Source organism: Nipponia nippon, unplaced genomic scaffold (assembly GCF_047370975.1).
Source record: "Nipponia nippon isolate SJK-2023a ecotype South Korea unplaced genomic scaffold, ASM4737097v1 scaffold_1, whole genome shotgun sequence".
Taxonomy (NCBI): Eukaryota; Metazoa; Chordata; class Aves; order Pelecaniformes; family Threskiornithidae; genus Nipponia; species Nipponia nippon.
Genome location: NW_028262290.1, coordinates 83,728,221 through 83,750,412, shown reverse-complemented (window position 1 = coordinate 83,750,412; position 22,192 = coordinate 83,728,221). Strand labels below are relative to the sequence as shown.

Sequence of the window (22,192 nt, the reverse complement as noted above, 5' to 3'; positions counted from 1 at the left end):
TAGCATTTATACTTCATACATTCAGGAATGTTTTTAAAAAAAGATGTTGGCAATTTGGTCCATTTCTAGGTGAACAACACTGAGTGGGTACTGTCAAGGTTATTGCCAATTATTGCTTAAAGGAGAAAATAAGAATTTAAGGGGCATAAATGTTGAATTCATGCTTATTTTTACAGATATGATGCCAAGAGCTGGTCCTTCAGTGCTTCCTGGATGAGAGCCTATCACTTTGTGCTCTTCCTAGCAAAGTGTGCCTAAAAAGTATAATCAGAAATTCATAGCAGATAGGCCCTGAAGGAAAAGGGCCTTCAAAGTCACCCAGCCAAGTGTTTCTGAACATTTCTTGAATCAAAGAACCATCCAGCCTTTCAAAACAACCCAAAATCAGCCTTACTATTTGTTGAGTATTGCCTTATGGTTTCCATTTTGCAACCCAATGAAAATGCTAGTAAACTTTAAATGCTTGTCTGTAGCTTTCCTCTTGAGCTTTTGTGTATGTGTCAGTTGTGTGGTTTTGTTTGTGTGGAAGTGTGGCGGGGGTTGGCTTTGTTTTACAGTTATATTTTTGCAGTAGTGCCATGGACTACCTTCTGAAATCTTACTGATCTCTACTCATCTGTAATGACTGAGAAGCATTAACTCCATCATTGGCACATACAGTGATGTTTAAACTATTCTTTACAGATACTTTTTATCTGTTTGTAAAACCTTTCGGGGAAGGAAACTGCAGAATCTTCCTAAATAATCTGTTCCAATGTTTATTTACAGCAGAAAAAAAAAACAAGTCATGCTATTTGTTCGGACTAGATTCATGGCCCTCATATTCTGGTTCCAAAAGAAATCAATCCAATATCTACCAGTATAAAAAAAAAAAAATATTTGAAGGACTAATTCATATATTAAAAATATTCCTTAGGTGATGACTCCAGCCCTTTCCAGATTAATGTATCAATTCCACTCAGATTGTGATGGAGCATTATAGCAAAAGCCAGAGGGCTGTTAAGTGTACTGTTGTGTATTTTTGTATTTGAGTCTAAGATTCAAATAAACTCATTGAGTATTGGACTGTGTTCTCATGTGGGAGACCATGGCCATGTTCATTTCAGTACAAGATACTTTCATCAAGACGTGCTTTTGAATAACTCTTATTAAAATTGTGGTTCATGATGAAGTAGATATTTTAGGGTTTTGAACATATTTTAATTGGGATCTGTATGATATATGTTTATTACCAGTGTTATACTTTAAGGACTGCATGTCAACATAAGTTATTTACCTATACAGATTTATAAGAGGTTGAGAACTTTTCATAAATCTCTAATTCAGCACTGTCATGCTTTGGATATACGTGTGCAGCAGTAAGTATTTGCTGCTTTCTTATTACCTCCCCAAGAGCAGTGAGCAACGACTTTACCACCAACAGCAGAAGCAGTGCTTGGACTATCCTAACGTTGGATTTGGCAAGGGAAAGTAGGGGAGGAACTGGAAAAGGTGTCCTTTAAGGTCTTTACCTGTTGTGCATTTTGTTTGTATTTCACCTAAGGAGATACAAAAAGTAAGTATGCACTTCCTGTAGCACCGCGCATAGAACTTCTACACATACAGACACTCCAGGAATGCAATTTCCAATTTGCCCATATAATTAACACAATGACAGTTTAACTCAAATCATAACAAGAAATTTATCTTAAAAACAAAAGCACTGTCACTATTTTGCTCAGCACATGACCCTTTGATTGTACTGTTTAAACACTCCCTTTATTGGGACCTTTTCTTTGTGATATAATCTGTATGTAAAATATCAGTGAAACACATATAAAGTGCATTCACAATACCAAGTTATCTAGCATTCACAACTTTCATATTTATCACCTATTCCTATTCAGAAATTTAATTTCTGTTGCTTTCTATTCTGCAAAACAGCTGAGAGACGGTGGGCAGAAAAGGCTTTTCTTTTGTCTGTGACAAGTTTTCATTTTTGAAAACTCATGGTTTTGAGCATCAGCTGTTAAAAAGAATCAGAATGCATTTAACATATGATGGCTGCTTTTTTTACCTCTGGATTTAATAATTCTATAAAGGCTGGCATTCTTGGAGGGTTTTGTTTGTTTGTTCTGTTATGTTTTTTAAAGAAAAAAAACTACATCAATTGCCTTAAGAGAGTTTTCAGTAATGATATTGAATTGATTTCAAGAATAAAATAAATATCTGTCACTGCAAAGCTATATTTCTCTTGCAGTCATCTTTGGATCCAGTCATCCTCTCCTTTTATTTCTTCAGGACAAAGGTTTCATTTCACAAAAATCTCAGTAGACGTTTTCTTCCCTTGTTTTCATAACCCTGAACAACAGAGTTCTGCTCTTTGAGCCCCTATACAGTATTGAATGAATCTTCCCCTACTCCATTATCATCAGTAGAGCTACAAGATCAAACGACTACAACCCTGAATTGGATCTTTAAATATTAACGCTTATATCTATGCACTTTGGCTGAAATCTAGAGGACTTGCACAAGCATAAGATTTCAGTTTGTCCCTACCTACCTGTACAGGCTGCAGCAATATACAGTCCCATCATGTGTATGATTCAGGTCAATAACATTCCATGGCTTCAGCAGAGGAAATAGATATTAGCGTGTCAGTCCAGATAATTGATCATATGACCAGTTAAACTTTTATCTCTTGGGCCTGAACTTGTTCCTTTACTCAGTAACAACCCACGTTAAAGCTTCTAGCCTTTGAATATGCACCTTCATAATGCAGAGTTTAAAACCCTCAGGAACATGTAGGTCAGGAGACAGCCACAGGGCTATGCCAAATATACAGTCCAGCAGAACCTAAGAGTTGCTTGGATCACCTTCTGGATTCTGTTGGTGTTTACAATTTTCATTTTAAAGAAAAAAATAGAAAAGACAGAATATGATACCTTTTCCCCTACTGACTGGATTCTTAAGCTACAGTAGATTCTTTGCTGCTATTTAAGGTTTTTTTATTTACTCACAAAGTACTATTCAGAGAGAATAAAGGTTTAAGAGCATGAACAAGAGGACAGCCAACAAAATGATGCAGTATCTGTACACATGTAAGCAAGACAGAACAAGAGCTGCAATAGAATTTCTTTGCTATACAAAGAAAACACATTAAATTGTAATCATTTCCTGCAATTTTAGAAAGCAAACCCGGGGAAGATGCCTTTTTGTTTGTTTGGGAATTGTACTTATGAAGACTTTTTAATGAAAACAGGATTGTTTACAGTTTATTCTGCCCAGAAAAATGTTGCAATTTCTATTAAAACCTGAGCAGCCAAATACTTTTTTTAATCTGGAGGTGCTTTTATGTTGCAGTTCAGATGCTACGTAACTCAGTTCATTGTTTGTGTTCTTCTCACTTTGTTTTTTAGGATGTTATCATAGAAAATTTTGAAATGCTTTTTTCACTTGTGTGCAACGTCTTACATTTACACTTTTTGCCTAATCAGAAATACCTGCTTTTGGATATCCCATTTAAAATTTGCAAGGGCAATATTAGACTAAAAGCACCTTCTTTTGGGGAATCAGAGGAAAGATGAAAAAGCCTTTTCAGAATAGAGCTGTTTCTAAGTATTGAATTTTAAAATCATACTTTTCTTCCTGAAAGAATCATAATATTTTTCCAGATGCTTAAAGAATGGTTGATATGTTAGTCAAAATTTGTTAGTTTGATGGAAAATGCATGTGAGCATATGTCATTGTTATTATAACCCTAACCGTTAGCATATAGACACACACTTGCATAGTCTCTCTCTCTCTGTCTGAGTTTAAAAAATTCATCCTCTCTTTCTGCCTATTTTTTTACCTATTAGAGACCTCTTTCAGAAGTTACACCACACTTTTCAGGAAGCTGGTAAAAGACTGAATCCCCAGAGGACAGTTCAGTTAGGTGCAAGAGAACATTTATGAATTCTATGCACTGTAAAGTGCTGTTTTGCCAGTGGTACTTTTTTTTTCAAAAGATATACAGTCTACCATGGATGCTTCAATGGGTATTGTAAATTTCCTGGATGATAAGGATTCATACAGAAACTGTGCACATTCACCCAGCACCGCCAATAAGATTTGTACATTCTCTTACCTTAATAAATTTGAGACTGCCAACTTCTGAAAGTAAACAAAGTTTACCTTACTTTCAAGGAAGAACAACTCCCTAGAGAATGCTTAGCGTTTGTTCTCTTCTCCTTTTATTTCTTCAGGACAAAGGTTTCATTTCACAAAAATATTTGCAGTTTTATTTTTCCCCTCTGCCCACTTTTCTCAAAGATCTGGCCTTTTGAAAATTGCCCAGTGATGGAGAATATTCTGGAGTTGGAACAAAGGTAGGCCATTTTTCTGATATTATCCCTTTGGAAATTCCTTTTTCTTAATGTTATGCCACAAGATACTTTAATACCCACAGAAGTAGCGTCCTGCTTTTCTATAAAATCTGGAGCACACTGAGTTCAATGGCATCTTTATAAGATGAAATTTGTAATGTGTTCATCCACCCTTGCCGGTGATGCAAATTCACATTTTTCCTGTGTTACAGATCAGGAATAAGGCAAAACAAGATCAGTTTTACTTGGCATTGCTGTTATTTAGGAAGAGAGCAACCTCCAGGGAGTAATTCATCCCATCCCAGTGTGAATTCCCTTGCAGAAGTTTCTGTTTATCTCTCTTCCCTGTTATGTGCAAAATTCTTATCTCCAGCCATATTGCACACAAAGTCTGTGGCAGGCCAGTGAACTGACTTCAGGGCTTTAAAGTTGCAAATAAGCATGCCAGATACCAGACAATGTCTTAGTTGCTCTAGATTGTCTGAAGTGGCGTTAAAAGAGGTCAGGTTGAAACCCTCACTTTGCAACCCAGCATAAGCGGGAAACAGCTACATAGTTCCTTCCTTCATTTGCATCAAAATGGCGTGCTCGCTCTGGTTCTGTAGTATTGCAAGTTACTACTGCCCTTCAGTGAAATATCATCCTGTAAAGGAGACAAGTTGTAACTTCAGAGAAATGATGCCTGAGAAAGTGCAAAGTTAACATTATACATGGTCGCTGTAAGCACAGTCCATAGAAGTGCTGTTACTGTAAACAAGCTGAATGTCTGAGCAGGTATCAACAGAATCAACATATGAAAGTAAAAAAGGAATTCTACCATGAGTACAAAACCAAGACTGGCTACCACAGAGGGAGGCTTTTTTTTTTTCCACAGGCCTGTGAACTTCTTTGATCTTTTTTTGATTTAAAAAAATTGGATCTAAGATTGATCAGGTAGGTAAGTTAGTGCATGGTCTATAGATTCTTTATACATTTGTGTTAATTGCTGCTACCTGCTGGTGTTTCAGAAACCAACCCAGAAGCAAATAACTATGTTTCAGGCCCAAAAACTCTGCTATGTTGCCTTTCATTTTTGCTACCCAGTGAACTAGAAAGGAAGCCCATTGGCAATAGCTTTGAAACCAGCACAAAAGAAAAAAATATTTACAAGAGTTATCAGTAAAGAAATGAAACAGAAATGCCTATCAATATAGTCCCACATAAACAAATTAACTGCTCTAACTTTAGAAATATAACAAATGCAAATCATTCCAATATATTTTGGTTTAGTTTTAATTAGTTATTACTGCTCAGAAAATTTATAGAAGTTGAACTGCTGATATAAGCAGAGCTGAAAATTAAAACACGCCTTAAGCTATAAACAGGTTTTTACTCTATTTTTTTACTTCTATTTCTCTTGTGCGTGCCTGTAATGTATAATGTGTCAAAAGAATTCTCAAATTGTGAGTAATAAGTGAGTATCCTCCAAAGTGCTCCAGTAGTCACCTTCCATGGTGTTATTGTATCTCAGCTTCCTTGATTCTCCTATACCCTCCTTTTTTTTATTAGTTCAGAAGCTCAATGTAAAAAGGCAGAGATGATGGAAAGAGGGATATGATAACAACCTTGTCTACACTGTGCAGTCTGGCTTAATAAACTACCACATCTTCGGAGTGTGAAGAGCTGCTGCATTGGAGCCATGCAGAGTTTCCCATGTGTAATCTCAAACCCACTTGAGATGAATCTTAAGTTCTAATTGCCATGTTTGCAAAGCATAGCCCAAATGCAAGACAGTTAAATGATGAAATGCGGCAATGTGCACCACAAGGAATCAGATAAATCTTTTCGTTACGTTGGAGTCGTTAATTTCCCCAGTAGCCAGACCTTTCATCTCCAGAGAGTCCTGGTTCTCAGGGGTGAAGTTCACGATTTAAATCTGTTGAGATAAAGAAGTCTTTCCTTCCAAGCCTAAAAGAATAAGATCTGTAGTTCTCATCATTCCAGTGCTATTGCTGCTGTCCTGCACACTTGTCTTCCCTGTCTATCTTCTGTATCTGTTTTCAGGTATCAAAGGAATTTCTCAATCCATGATCTTCCCTCCTCCCTTTCAAATTAACTTTGTTGATATAACTTTTTTTTTCCCCTCAGCAAACCTTTTGCCTAAGTCATCAGCATCTGTCTTCATACTTGGATGCCTTTAGCTTTTACAGTTTGTGGGCTTTTTTTGTTTCATGTTAAGATCTTTCTTTTAAAAGTAGCTGTCTTTCTAGTTCCCCTCTCAATGGGTCCTCCAATAGTTTTTGATAAGGAATGTAAACAATTACAACATGGAAGCTTAGAACATCAGAATAGCTGTCAGGATGCAGTTGGTACTGCAGTTTGGCTAAGCTTTTATTATCTATTCATTTTGCTGGCATACCTTTATATACGATTGTCCTCAAGAATAGAGCTCTGACTAGAACATGAGTATTATGCCAATGTCATTAGCTTTGGTCGGTTTTTACTACTCTTGATTCTCAGTGACCTTCAGAAAATCAGTTCTTAGATGCAGTTTCCTTCTCCGCAAAAATGTTAGAGATCTAATTTGTAAAATATTCTAAAAGATTTAATGGGAAAGAATAGTATATGAGAGCTGAGTTATTTTCCAGTATTTTATTTATGTGTACATACAGGCATGCATTAAGAGTTACTATCTGTAACTCTTTGTAATACTGAGAGTAATAGTGAGAATTATCACCTCTTATGATATTGGGAGCAGAAAATTTCCATGCCAGTGACCAAAAGATTACGATCATACTTTTTATTTGTGTTCAAATTTGTGAAATTGCCTTGAAGGAAAAGCTTTACATTGTTTCTTTGAGAATGCTTAGAATTGTGTATGTTGTTACAGAATCTCCTGGGTATATGTCATGTAACATCTGTTTCTACAAAAATCTAGTTATTACTCAAGAGAATACAAATAACATAAATTCACCATGGCAAATTTTTTAAATTAAAAATTTGATTCTGGCTCCTTCTTTGCCTAAAATTGTGTTTTATACTAATATTTAATTCTATGATGTTAACAATACAAAAAAATGAATTTAATGTTGAAAGAACAAATACAACATGAAAAGAAAAAATGTCTTTTTTTTCGATTTGTATTTATCTTGTGCAGTACAAAAATGTCAGTTCCTTGTTTCGCAAGACCTTCCACCCCGGCCAAGCATGGTTTATTTATAGCTCTTTTCAAATTTTTTCACTGTAACATTTGAATTGTCCTGATTGTCCATTTTGTCATTTTGGTATTTTCCTTTTATTTTTCTTACAGTTTTTATTTATTGTCCTTACAATTTTTCCCCCATGTGTCCACAGTTTTCCTTATAGCATACATGTTCACATCTCAATGCTCTTTCCTTTACATTTTTGCCCCTAGTCTCTGTGCTTAAATCCTTTTGTTACTGCTAGATTCCTGCTCAGGAATCCTCAGTTTTTCTTCATTATATTTGGTCTCTGATGCTTTTCTTTCCAGCCTGCATTTTCATCACTGCTTCTGTAGCTGTATAGTGGTACTGGATAATTCACTCTTTTTTAGATTTATGCCAGAGGATAGAAAGAGGCCGTTGTGCTTTCCTGCTCAGATTTGAATACTGGGCCTTCTTTGGGTGTCAGCCCAGGAAGATTCACATTGAGAAAATTTTGTAGGATTTTCTTACTTATATGGACAAGGTAGCTGACCTGCAGTGTTTGGGGCTTGTAGACACCATAACAGAAACAAAGTAGAGTATTAAGCAGAAATGAAAGGCTGTTCTTATTATTGGTAATGACACTTGCTGTCACCTTTTGGATTTAGGAGTATAAGATCTGAGAATTTTTTCTTTTGGGATGAGAGACATGACAGACATTAATATTAATGCTTAGCTCATGGATATGGTGTCACCTAGTACCAATAGGGAATTACATTTCAAGCCGAGTCCTTGAACATATCCTTAGGTTTTTAAGGTATTATTTCTGGATAACTTTGTTGTGTGATTGCTATCTTCTCATTTGTTGTAACTTGAAATGTAAACCTCCTTAGAACTGTCACTTCTTTGAAACTGCTTTCTTTTTCTGTTGTTAAGTACATGATATAAAAGGTACATATGGGAGTGTTGCACTTCTTTAATGACTTCAGTGAGATTTCCAGGTGACCACTCAGACTTTAGTTTATTGTGGCAATAGTGGTGCTGAGGGGGGGGAAAAAAAGAAAAGAACAAAAAAAGAACAACGACCCACAAAGGAAAACAGGACTGTGACTGTTCTCTTGCAATGAAGCTTAATAACACAGGCTGACTGTGTACATTACATACCACTTAGCTTTGCACCTCTTCTGGATCCCGTGTAGTACCCAATGGAACTCAGACTTCATCATTATGTTTTTTTTTCTCTTCTGAGTTTGTGAAATAATGTGGAAGTTGCATTGCAGCCCAGCAGAGCAGTGTTATCATGTCACGAAAGGAAGTTATGTGCTGTAGAGTGTGTAGCAGGAGGCTGTTTAGGGATGCTTGAGGGACCGCAGGCTGTTGGAATAATGTTGAAGCACTGTGTAAAGTGGGAGGAGACAAACCTGGTGCACTCTTGTCCGTACTGCCTGCTGCGAAGGGTCCTGGGTGTATGTTGTTAACTCTGTGGTTGGGTGTTATGGGAGAGAGTCCTAGTTGGCCCAGACCAATGAAATACCAGGGAGAGTGCTAAAATTTAGCAGTATGAACAGCTGGTGTTCCAGGGATCATACTCACTCCCCAGCCTTGTTTTGTTTAACAACCTGCAACTGCAGGAGATAAAAAGAGGAACTGTTAGAAAGGAGCTGTGCTAATAATCTGTAACAAGTTGCATTTCAAGGAAGGGAACCAATTGTAAATTGGATTCTGAACAACAAGAAAGCCACTGGAGTTTTTCATGAACATGGCGGAAATGATGATGAAGCTTTTTTTTGAGTGTAGAAAGGCAGAAGCAGTGGTCATCACCTTATACATATACTGTGAACATTAACTTGGTTTTATGCAAAATATGTATTAATTTGAAATTCCCTACTAATCACAGAGTTTATTTCTGCTCTTGGACTGTATCTAGACCTCAATCTGCCACTGCTTTGGCAGCTGACAGGCAGACCAGCTGAAGGTCATTTTGTATTCTATGGTGGTTTCCCTCTTTGAACCACTGAAGATTTTATCTGTGTCCTCCAGCAGTATTAGGGAAGTTGGGACTGACAGTCTAGCATAAAAAAATGTAGGGAATGACAAACGGGCAAGATATTATTAAAAAAACAAAGCAAGCAAAATTTTTGTATGCAACATTATATAGCAGAAAAGTAAAACAGCTGCTTACTTTACCCCCTGATTATACCGATATGTTTTGAAAAACTAAAAAGACATGCAGGCAATCTACCTCCTTGTAATCTATGTTCCATAAGATTATTTGCTCATTATAGGAGTATTTTAAAATAGATCACTGAGATTGTTCATGTACTGCATTTAATTAAAAGTAGAAGACCATAGATGTATCGAAGAACAAGCTGGTCCAAATTTGTAAAATTAGACTTGATACTTTTCTATATATCGTAGAAAAAAAAAAAATTAGACTGGCAGAGCCTACCAAGACCTTCATGGGTGGGCACAATCTGTAATTATGGCCTTAAGGCCACTGCTTACTCTGCTTTAGGGGAGAGTTTTCTTTATACAATAAATGCAATCTGAATTTCAGTGATACCAAGTTTGAATTTTTTCATTCAGTTGACTCATTTATAACACAGAACACTTTGCTCCCTAGTCTAGTTTCAGAATAATGTGGAAATCATTTATTTCTTAACAAGATAATGAAAAAAATCAGCATTACTGAGAATAGCACAGTATGTTTTTATAAGGTTTCACAAGCCCAGATTAAGCAATATGGAGAAGAGCTAAGTTTTTATAAAAATGAAAGAAATATTTCTGCATGTCATATGCTCTAAGTATATAGGAATCATTTCCACAACCCTATATCAAAAGAAAATACTTTTTTACTCTATATCTTTTAATCACATCTATGTTGGAGTTCTTCTGCAAGTTATTGAAAACACTTTTTTATTTTGGAGGGCGGGGTATGTGTAGTTATCTGGCTGCTTTGTAAGCAAAACAGTATGTTTTATCATAGGCATTTTATAACCTCTGTGAAAGTATTTCCACAACATGATGATCTTACTCTGTGTCAGATTTGTTCAGATGAAAGAATTATCTGTTCATCTCATTCTGGTTTCGGTAAGGTTCTGTAAATGGAATAAATATAAACAGAATTATAGGTGGCTGGTGTCATGCCTCTAAAGAGGAAGCTGGCATGAATTCAGGATTCAGTCATCAAAAGTATACCTTGACATGAACAAGCAGAAGAGGACTTCAAGGCCTACTGCAAATAAATAAATAAATGAAAATCATATTTGCACCCTCTGCAAACAAGAAGAACAAAACTTAATGAGTTTATAACAAACTCACCATGCTGGAGATTACCAAGAAGTACGGGGGGGTGGAGAAGAAAAGATAATGAATTTCAATGCAGTGGAACATGATGCTCACTTCTTGGCTCAGCAGCAAGGGTATTACTTCCCACCTCATATATATTTCTTGTGTGAAACCTGTTACCAAATATATTATGCTATGATTTTATGCTGATGTGGGGCTATACTATCAGTGTTTCTCAGTACCACTGTCGGGTGATATGCAAAAGCAAAATGTTGAGAGAAGTGAGTTAAAATGCATGTTTTAAAATTCGGCACATAACTTGATGTGGCGTGAAGAATAGTCACCTGGTAAACAGTCTGTATCCAGTTTAAACAAAAACTTAATTCCTGCATTCAGATGTGTGTTTGAAAAATAATCAGTCCTACGGGCTAAAATATGCCACACTATTTGTATTGTTGCACTAGATTTTCACAAAGTATCACAGACATCATTTGTCCATAGATTATGATAAACCTATTTAATGCTATAGCTACAGTGGTGAGGAAAGTGGTAAGTAAAAAGAAGTTTTTCTGGTTTCTTTGTAATAGGAAGAGAAACCCAGCAGATGTATTTTTGCACTTATCGTCCCTGTGTTGTTTGTTAAAAAACTCCAAACCCACAACCCTGCCATTTGGAAACTGTGTGACTGTTAATCATGGGCAAGCAGTACAAAAGGAGACCTCTTTTCTTCCAATCTCTATTCCCATTTCTCAGTCCCCGTCTCTCTCTCTCCACAACTGCCCATGTCTCTGATTTCTCACTGTCTCTAATTTTGTTCAGTTTATCTGTGGGCTCTTATTCAGGGGCCAGTACTTTTAAAGTAGTGGCAACAAACTGAAATTAAATTTTAAACATATGAAAATAAGATATAACTATATATTATCATAGCATTTCTTCCCCTGCACTCTCTTATGCCCCTTAATTTCTTGGACTTAAAGGGATATGGGTGGTAGCTTACTATCCTAATTAATGCCTATAAATGCTCTTGCAATGTGTGTGTAATAAGCATTAGTATTCTCATTGACTGTAATATATGTCAGATGGACCTGGAGGTAACATAACGGTGACATAATCTTACATCACTTTCTCTCCCCTTTCCTTACTTACCTTTAACCTCTACCAGTTTAGAATATTTAATATCTGCTCCCTTCCCTTCCCTTCTTCCTCTTGATCTCCCCACAGCATGAGTCTTTGGCCGCTGTCCTTTCAGTTGTTTACTGAAAGCTCATTTGATGTAGAAAACCTATCACAAAGAGTAAAACATGAAAGTTTTATTTTAACTTTTACTAAATACCTTTTAATATTCTTCTGAGAATGAAGAGGATTTTATGTTGTGGATGAATTCCACAACAGATATTCTGAGAATTCCAGGTATTCACATTTACAAGTGTGCACGTACTACTCACAGCATAACATGGGATTACAGCATTTGCAAACTGGGCCCAAAATATGTGTCAACGTTCATTCTAAGACAGACAGGTACATGAGCTTCAACAATCTTATTTATGTAATGCTAATTACTTTCCTCTGCCTCCTCTTTTTCCTCCATTGGCCACAAATGCTTCCTGTCATTTTAATTCTAGATTGTGTGTTTTCTAGGACTGTCTAGTTTTAAGATGCTTCGTGCTTCTATTTGATGGAAAACAGTCATTAACATTTTTAATTTTTTTCTTAATTAAAATGATATTCTGGTTTTGATATTGTAGATAATACAGCCAGTATCCTGACAAGACGAAGGAGATACAGTCGAACCACTCAAGATATCTATTACCTCCCAGTTTTGATTTCTGATGGTGGAGTGCCCCCTCTCAGCAGCAGCAGTACTCTCACAATTAGGGTTTGTGCATGTGAGAGAGATGGACGAGTGAGAACTTGCCATTCTGAAGCTTTCCTCTCTTCAGCTGGCTTGAGCACGGGAGCTTTAATTGCAATCCTGCTCTGTGTTGTCATTCTTCTTGGTAAGCCATTTTCAATATTAAGTAATGCTATCCTTCCACTGGCTCTCTGAATGTGACAGGGCAGAAATTTTTAATATGATATGTTTTTGAACCAGAGGCTGCCTGGTAGTAGGAGGTAATTAGAAACACATAGCTGTGATTAGGGGGGAAAGGTTTTGCTAAAATTAATAGGGAAAAGTGCCTTTAAAGTACATTCATGAATATCTGGAATCCACTAGAAATTATTTTTCAGAGGTTATCACATAATTAGCACTGTAGATCTTTTTTCTGTAATTTGGAAAGATTTCAAAAAGCCACTGACTCTAATTCCATGTATAGAACAGTGTGAAAAATGATAGAAAAGAGATGAGGAAAGCTTTTTGAAATGCATTACCCTGTAAGAAGCACCATTAGCACTGTACAAAAGCCATTTCTTAATTACCTTTGTGGGATAAGCTGATAGCAATGCACAACATAATCCACAGGGGCAAGGGACATATGAGACTATAAGATGACTCCATTAGATAAATGCCCTTGCAAGTGCATTTTCTCTTGACTTTTTTTTTTGCCCAGACCAATTTGAATGTTACCCATTAGCTTATATTCTTTTTTTTTTCCTGGCAGAGGCACAACTTGCTGGGTACATATCCCTGTACAACTCGTGTGCCTTTCTGTGTTCTTACAGAGACAGCAAGAAATACTGAGAATCGCACTATGACCCACATAGGAGATTTTGTGGACTTTTTTTTTCCAAAGGCTCTACATTTTTATAAGACTACTTTTCTCACAGGTTACTTCAGAACTACCTTGTCAGAAAGCTGTTTTAAAATGTATATTAATACATTTAGTTTATAATCTCAGATTTTATCATACAAGATTGAATATTCATAAGCGAAAAAATAAACCTTTTACATTTTAGTTCAATGTATATGCTAAATAACAGTTTTAATGAAGCACTGAAAGCCTTTAACAATGCTTCTGAAAAATGTCAGCCTTAGTTACTCATTTCTCATTTAACTGAAAGTATGTTATCCCCTTTTATCTCCTTTATGAGATCTCTGATAATGTAACTAGTGGATTTCATTATTGTCTCAAGAAACCTCAGCAATCCCCACAAAGAAAATATACAGTAGAAGAGTGCTCTTTACTGACCCTTTGGAAGGTTGTATCGCAAGTTTGTAGTTTCAGTACAGCATTATTAATTTTCCCCTTAATTGTGTGGTCTCCACTTGTTGCACTTTGGCATGTTGCTATGTCAAAGCACAGCTGTATGGATTTCATGGGTGCTTTCCAGGCATACAGCGACCCATCTTCAGGTAACACGTTACACAACAAAGGCATTGCACACTTGGGAATATAAGTACACTCTTTTCCAGGTTGGATAGGTTTGGTGGCCCTTTATTACAGACATGTGCCTGACGTAATGATCCTGAATACCCATATTAGCCTGAAAGTATTACGCTTCTGTGTTCATGACTTAATATCTGCTATTTCTGTAGCATATATGTACTTACTTCAGATGTAAACTTTAAACCTTATCTAATATCTGCAGTTTTCTCTTTAGCAATTGTGGTCCTTTTCATCACTCTAAGACGTAGCAAGAAGGAGCCCTTGATCATTTCAGAAGAAGACGTCCGGGAAAATGTTGTGACATATGATGATGAGGGCGGTGGAGAAGAAGACACAGAAGCATTCGACATCACAGCACTGCGGAATCCATCGGCTGCTGAGGAGCTAAAATACCGGAGGGATGTTCGTCCTGAAGTGAAGCCAGTGCCCAGGCATCACCCCTCCTCAAGCCTTGACAGTATAGATGTTCAGGAGTTCATTAAGCAAAGACTGGCAGAGGCTGATCTGGACCCCAGTGTGCCCCCATATGACTCCCTACAGACATATGCCTATGAGGGTCATAGATCAGAAGCTGGATCTATCAGCTCGCTGGATTCAGCCACAACACACTCTGACCAGGATTATAATTACCTTGGAGACTGGGGACCTGAGTTCAAGAAGCTAGCTGAACTCTATGGAGAAATAGAATCAGAAAGAACAACTTAGTTGTAATTCCCACAACAGAAAAGTTCCTAAACGACTGGAGATATAATAACAGCAGCAGTAACAAAAAATGAATACAGTACTTGGAACTGAGCAAGTTGTATGCAGTTACTGTAGAACAAGTGCCCTTTTCATATTTGAAACTGGGTTCTCAATTGGAAGAAAGTCAAATTTTGAAAAATACAGAAAAAAGAAGCTATTGTCCCTTGTGTATATTTTTTAATTGCACAATAAAGTCTGTGGTACCATATCTGTAACAATACCTAAAGTAAAGCCAAGCAATGACATTTTTATTGCAATATGCTTAACATCTCCAAGCTACAGTAAGTTTATAGTCATGCCTGTTTAGGAAGATAGCTAATGGAGGAGCAAATCTCTTGCAGGTGGTTGTGATGTTGCATTTCTAGCTGTGCTCTGGGCCTTGTGATCCCAATGTGAGGTAGCCAGTGGAGTTTACGCTCCGTGTGAGAAGTGAAGGAAACAGTCTGTTTCCTTTACAGAAGGGATAAGCCACACCTGTCCTCTTAAATAAATGGTCCTTTGATGATTTAATCTTACTGAATTAGCAGGTTGCATTGAGGTAATGTCATTTTGTTATGTCCTTCATAATCTTTCCATCCATAACCAGCTAACAGAGGGAAGGCATCATCAGCTGTCAGCCCAAACATGGCTCTAGCCCGTAACCCCAGACCTGCTCTGTTACTGCGTGCTAGAGGAACTGTTGTTTCCAGTAGCTGCTTTCTCTTTTTGTCTTTTCATGGGAACATCATTCATTTAAATGGAATGGGTCGAAAGTACCCTTTATGCAGCAAAGCAGATGAAGCATAGGCTCTTTCAATAAAAACAACAGTGGCAGCACCATTAAACTATGCAGTTGTTTGGTTCACTGTGCTTCACTTATGTCGATAGATGAACCTTTTCAAGTCTTTTGCTGGTCTGAGTCCAGGAGCTACAACAGTCAGTTTGTAACATGGAGTTCTTAATCATAATGTCTCTCTATTTCCATGTGTGACTAAAAGCAAAACAGAGGTGCTGGTAAGACATTGGAATAGAGAAAATTGAAACTAAAAGAGCAAGATTATGATGCTTTTTTCTTTTTATTTCAATCTACTGATATTTAATTTCTCTATGAGTAATTTCCATCTAGGCAGAGCGAGCTTTTCTCTCCCTATTTCAAGTATCATGGGCACAGGAACATTTTAAGTCAGTGGAGGAAGAAAAAATTAAAATGTACCATTATTTTGATTCCTATGGATTAAATAAATTGATTTCTTATTTTAGTAACTTCTTAGCATTGCAGAACTGCTTAACAGTTCTGTTTAACATTGCAGGCTGCTTAACACCTAAACCAGCAGATTCTTATGTTTTCCTTTGTTTTGTTTGAAACTTTAACCTTCTGTTTCTCTTTCTTGTGATAATATTATGAGAAGACCAGGAGCTCATAATATCCCATGAAAGAGTATGACCTATAAGGCTCACCATCTATTACAGTTTTCTGCTTCTAAGAAAAATTGTAGCCCACTTAGGGAAGTGGACTTCTTGCATTATGCATTTGATAGGGAAACCGTCCAGAGCAGAAACTGTGTACTGTTTTTTTACTCTCTGGGCTGGTGTGGAGAGCGATACAGATCTGTACACTCCACTAGATTCCTCCCTATGCATTTTAGGTGCCACCTACCTTCAGCTTAGTAGAGAAGGAAGTACCTTTTGCTCCTCTAAGCAGGGCCTGTATTTATTGCTGCCCTTCCGTGGGCCACACAGGTGAAGCAGATTATTAAGCCTTCCCTTCTTTACTGTATGGTTGGGTAGGTCCTAGACATGACTGAAACTTCTGATAAGTTCTACTTTGAGGATTTTTTTTTATTTTTAAATGAACTCCTTCCTGAGATGTTATTGACTGCTTTTGGTTTAAACAGACTTCTGGAAAAATTAACAAGTAGCTTTGTAAGAAACTTTCAAACTCTAAAAAGTATTAGTTGCACTGTAGTTCCAGAATTGTTTTTTACTACACTGTTTTGTTTGCAACTTGAAAATTGTAATGTTTTCCTTTCTGTCAACATCTGAACCCACAAGGCAATTTAGAGGGGAAGAAAACCCAAACCCTAAAATGTTCTGCTGATGGTTTGAAAGTAGTTTAATATCTGTTCAGATTTTTAATATTTTTTAAAAATTTTACCAAATACAGAATCTTCTAGAAATGCGTTTAAGGAGACATTCTCATTGTAGAGTAAAGTTAAACGTATGCTTTAATGCAGTAAGGGTTATAATCAAGATGAGAATGGTTTATGTATTGTCTTTTTTGGGACTAGAGTTAGGATATGTTTCAGTTTTGTCCCAAATGAAGTAACTAGTAGTGCAGGATTTTATGAGGATAAATTTTCTTTCTATTTAGATCACACTTGCTTTATGCCAACATCTAAATTGTTATATTGTATGAGTAGAGCGCTCAGAAGAAAATCTTTCAGCTTTAGTAGTACCATGGGCCATAATACTTCGTACCACATCTGCATGAAAACTGCATTCATTGCTGTATTACAGTTTTGAGAGCCAGGTATTATCTTATGTCTGTTCCCTCTGGCCCTACACTAAAGCGGGGAAAATCAACTGTGTTTTGTGCTTTAAGCAGTGTTTCCATCATTGTTTTCTTTTTATTTGCATCATAGAACATTCAGGCTTAAAGCCAACAGAAGTGCAGTGACAAGCAAATAATCGCTCCTTATACTCATGTTCTGCTTAAGTTAATGAGAGAAGGAGGTCATATCTCAGAGGAATAAGAATGCCCTTTTCACCATTCCTGGTGCTCTTTTGGCTGCTGTACAGCACGTGTGTCGTACCCGCAGCCCCAGGAATTCTGAATAATTTTAAAACTCTGCAGGGTTATTGAGACGCTGCTTCAGTGATGCTACAGTGTGTCCCATTTGGTATGTCCTATCCACAGTGATCTCCAAATGTGCTTTTCTATCATGATATGTCTGCATGCTTCTGTGCTTACTGTTTTTTTACTCAAATACACATCACAGTGCTGTGTTGTTTGCATGACAAATAGCAGAATATTAAATCTTCAGGGCCACAGAAAAAGGCCTCACAGTGCAGAAAGAACAGGTTTACAGATTTCTTTTCCCCATCCTACAAATTTTTCCTTTGGTCCTTTGTGTCCTTGAAACAAATTTAAACTATATTTGAGAATTTCTATGTTAACGTTGATTAAACTGGAAGAAAATTAACACTGTATGCCAAGGAGGGCACCATCATTTTGTAGCAGTGCTGATTTAAACAAAGTATACATTCAGTGAAAGTATCGTGGGAAACTCTTTCCTAGTTTATAGTTAAGTGTGATTGTACAGACTTTGCTTAAAGCTTTCATGGATATTTTGTGTACTCATTCACAAGTGTTTTCCTGTTAGCCTAAATAGTATTCCTGTTGCTGCTTAACAACTAACCCCTGAAAACGGCCAGTTTTACTTAAACTGGAAGATACTGAGTAAAGTTAAATGGCACATAAACAGTGATGCTTAAGGGCTTTCCAATTTACAATTTTATTTCTGCAACAGCTATTCAACTAATAGCACATTTAATTAATTAGTCGCATTCCTTCAAACAAACCCTCTCTTGTAATGGTGAGTGCACTCAGTATGCTGTAATCTTGACACGTCTTCTGAGAAAATGGTCTGTGTAAGTATTTTAAAATGTAAAAATATATTGTCAACCTAAAACCAGTCAAAAATGTATTTTAATACACTTTGAAGACAAGGAAGAGCTTGAATTCAACTGGCATTAGATTAAGATTCATACATTGAGAACAAATTTGTTTGTCAGTGTCGCCATTTATTACATACATATAGAACACTGTAAAAGTTGAAAGTAATTTCATTCTGTTATGCACTTTATTTTTTGCATTCTTCTTAGAAAACCAAAATAATTGTAAGCATTTTTGGTTTTGAATTCTAATTGATGCAGTTGTTTAAGTTGTGAATACTGCAAGAAAATGGCTATGTGAAAATATTCTCAATGGTATTTCAAAGGAATTACAAAATTTCTGTGGTCTAAGGCTTTGTAAAATCATCTTTTAGAAAATCTAAATATTGGACCAGCCTGGAGTTAACTAAACTCATAGAATCACACAAAGGGTAACAAAGGAAATGTTCTAAATGCAGAGAAGAGTATGAGATTATGCTGCCTAGGGTTACTTTGTGGATTATAAAGTGCTGAGACCTTGTACTTGCAGTACATATAAATGGCACAGTGCATTCTAAGGAACATTAGGAGCGTGTTGCAAGTATTGGGCCATCCTTATTTTTCCAAAGTCTCCAAATATATATATATATTTTTTAACAAAAGAGTAATGTAAAGTATACCTCCTTATGCAAGTGTTACTGATAGAAATTGTTACATTTTCTTTTAATAAACAAAAGGGACAAAATCTTTTATTCGTATTTTTCAAATAAAATATACTCTTTGCTATGGTGATGGGTTATTGTATTCCTCATCACAACTAGAATGGGTTATTTTCTCTTCACTCATGTATTTTATACTCACCAAAGTAATATAACTATCTAAAGGCATTCTGTCTGTAAGAATCAGATGTGATACAGCAGTATTAATGAGGTCAATGTCAGAAATGGTATGGTAACTTTAACTAGATTTTAATGCTTGGTATAGTCACTCAGTTATGTCACTATTTCAAAGACTGTCTTACATGATTATTGCTACAGATGGGTAGGGAGAGAGAGAGAGACACCAAGAGATACTTTGCAACAGACTGCACTATAACTGCTAAATGGTTCATTACTTTACTTGTGGCAACTATTGCACTCCAACCATCACTGTCCTGAAACTGAAATACAGATTTATAGGATGAATACATTATCCACATGATTGAGTTAGGGTATTGCACATCTATGAATCCACATTGGTGGTAACAGACAGGGTTATTATCCTAAGTTGACACAGAATAGAAGAGAAAAAACAGGCAAGGACATTCACAATGATCAAGCTCAGGCACATGCAATGTAAATGTACAGGAATCACTTATTCTTTCTCAAAGGAGGTAACGGGCTTTACCAACAAATTAATTACATCTTAGAAAATACTGGTACCATGGCTCACAAGGAACTTCTTGCATGCAAGACCTTCTTTCCCAGACTGACATAAATTTCAAAAATAAAGCTAAGGTTGACAGGAAATGAAAATACAATTTTGTTACAGTACCCTACTTGCTCTACTTTATTGCCCATAGGCCAATTTAGATTTTGTACCACCATGCTATGCAGTTCCCACATGTGCCTCAGCACAGACCCAGGAAAAAAAAAATAAAAAATTTGCAAGACAAATATTGTCAGCCTGAATCTGAATGCAAGTTCAGGGAAGGAACTACTGGTTTTATGGGTTTTGTTTTGGTCCTCATTTGAGGTGTCTGAACTTTCTAAAGGATGTTTATAAAGATTTTAGTTCATCTTTCATATGTAAGATCCGTTGAACCTTTTTTTTCCTAGCAAAACTTATTATCCTGTTATATTATTGTTAAATTAAACTTTAGGTTGCTTGAAGTCCATACTACTCCTTCCATATGTGGCAAATGTATTGTTTATATTTGGGTACAGAGAGTCTTCAAAAGCTAGAAAGCTTTGCCTGTGAGTTTAGTAGACTTTTTCTGTGGGCTTCATGATTCTGTGTAGCATTTTTGTGTTGTGTAAATCCTTGCAAATCCATTAACACACTTCAACTTTTAATTAATCAAGAAAGTCCTGAAGATCCAACAAACTCTTTCCACACTAGCTGCCTCTAAATTTGGGTTGTTCTGGAAGTACGTGCAATAGAGCATATTTTGGCTGGTGGGTAGTCAGTACCTGCAGAAACATCCTCATCCTGCAAAGCAACCTTCAAAGGGAAAAAGGACGTTGGGATTAGGACTCTTAGAGGATCATACAGCACACAAAGCTTGAAAAGTGTTAGATTCCTAGCCAAGCCTGAACAAAATTAGGATCCATGGGACCTTCATAGCGGACCTTGTCATTATGCACGTTCATTGGTAGAGTCCAAATAGCTGGTGAGCTCAATGGAAAGCCTAATAAAGGTACACGTAAATAGGTGAAATATTCAAACATCTGAACTGCCACATTTTCTGTTAAGAGTCCTGGATAAGAATGGATCAGTCTTAATGCATTTGCCAGGCTTTTGGTGTGAACACATTTCTGAGGCATGCTGCAGTTCTAACACACACCTTTACCTGCCACGTTAACTATTTTGAAACAAATTAGGTTGCTTTTGACTTTATTATGAAGATAGATTGTACATTGTTTACTTAAAATCTGAATTAATACCCATGTTCCATGTTTAAAAGTAATTCTTTCCTGTATCTTCTGGAATTGGTTTGAGGACAAAGCACCTACAAGTAAAATTCAGCTGTGTTTTGAAGTCACAAGCACAACATATTGTGTGCAACCAGTTTTCGTGACAGGATTTGGGTTGGGCAAAAAACAAATACTAGTTGTGTACAAAAAAAAAGTAAAATTCACTCTTACTAAGCAAATTACTTTTTGTGTAGGCCTATTGATTTGAAACTATGCTTGAAATGTAAAGGTCTATGAAAATATACACATCCTGATTATGTTATGGAGACCACATTTGGATCTCTCAAAAAAGTAAAAATCAGCTCACAATCTGTACTATTTGCAACCTCTTTGAATTTACGCGTAAACTTGTATTTCCCAGTTAGTTTCAATACTTTGTGCTGCATAAATTTTCAACTGGGAAGTGGTAATGTGGAGGAGAATGAATCAGAGATTAAAATCTTTTTAATCTCTAGCTGCTATAACTATTAAAAAAAGACTAAAATTGAAAATGTCTTTCTTTATGAAACTTTGGATTATCAGCTTTGAAAAGCAAGTCACTTGCATATGATGTTGGTAATAATAAAAATAATAATGTTCTTGTTCTTTGTTACTTGTTTTTATCATAAAGCATCAAGTCAGAAATTGTGGTGCCATTTCTTCTATTATATGTCTCTAAAATGCTTCAAACCTGACACATAAGGGGAACATCTCTGCGAACGAGGTCTCTGTTAGTTCTGTTTTCTCTATCTATCTCAAGACTGAGATTTTTTTAAAATAGTTTCGTACAGAGAATTTTTTTAATGTAGGATGCCAAAGTATACTTTAAATGTTAACTAATTGAATTATATAACTGCAAATATAGCATCCAGTTTTCTGAGAGAGAGAGAAGGAAATGAAAGGCAAAGTAAACCTCTCAAATCTGGTACCTGGAACAGAAGCACAGCCTCTTTAAGCAGATCTGAAACCACCACCTCATAAGCATATTCTCTCCTATGCAGTGTTATTTAAAAATTAAAACCAAAAAACCCTCTAGTGCTCACTTCATATTTTGCCCT

The 22,192-nt window shown here is 36.4% G+C and overlaps 1 protein-coding gene across 10 annotated transcripts in view; it reads left to right on the top strand.

Annotated features, from left to right (window-relative positions):
* CDH18 (cadherin 18) overlaps positions 1-21,735 on the top strand; it is a 565,378-nt gene extending 543,643 nt beyond the window's left edge. For 9 of the 10 annotated variants that reach the window (XM_087761202.1, XM_087761183.1, XM_087761135.1 and 6 more), the window contains 2 exons: positions 12,523-12,774; positions 14,306-21,735. In XM_087761202.1, coding sequence (XP_087617328.1) covers positions 12,523-12,774; positions 14,306-14,808 — 755 coding nt within the window. In that variant the 3' untranslated portion in view covers positions 14,809-21,735. The remainder of the gene's footprint in view (positions 1-12,522; positions 12,775-14,305) is intronic. The other variant, XM_009469019.2, reaches the window with a different exon arrangement.
* The last annotated feature ends 457 nt before the right edge of the window (positions 21,736-22,192 follow it).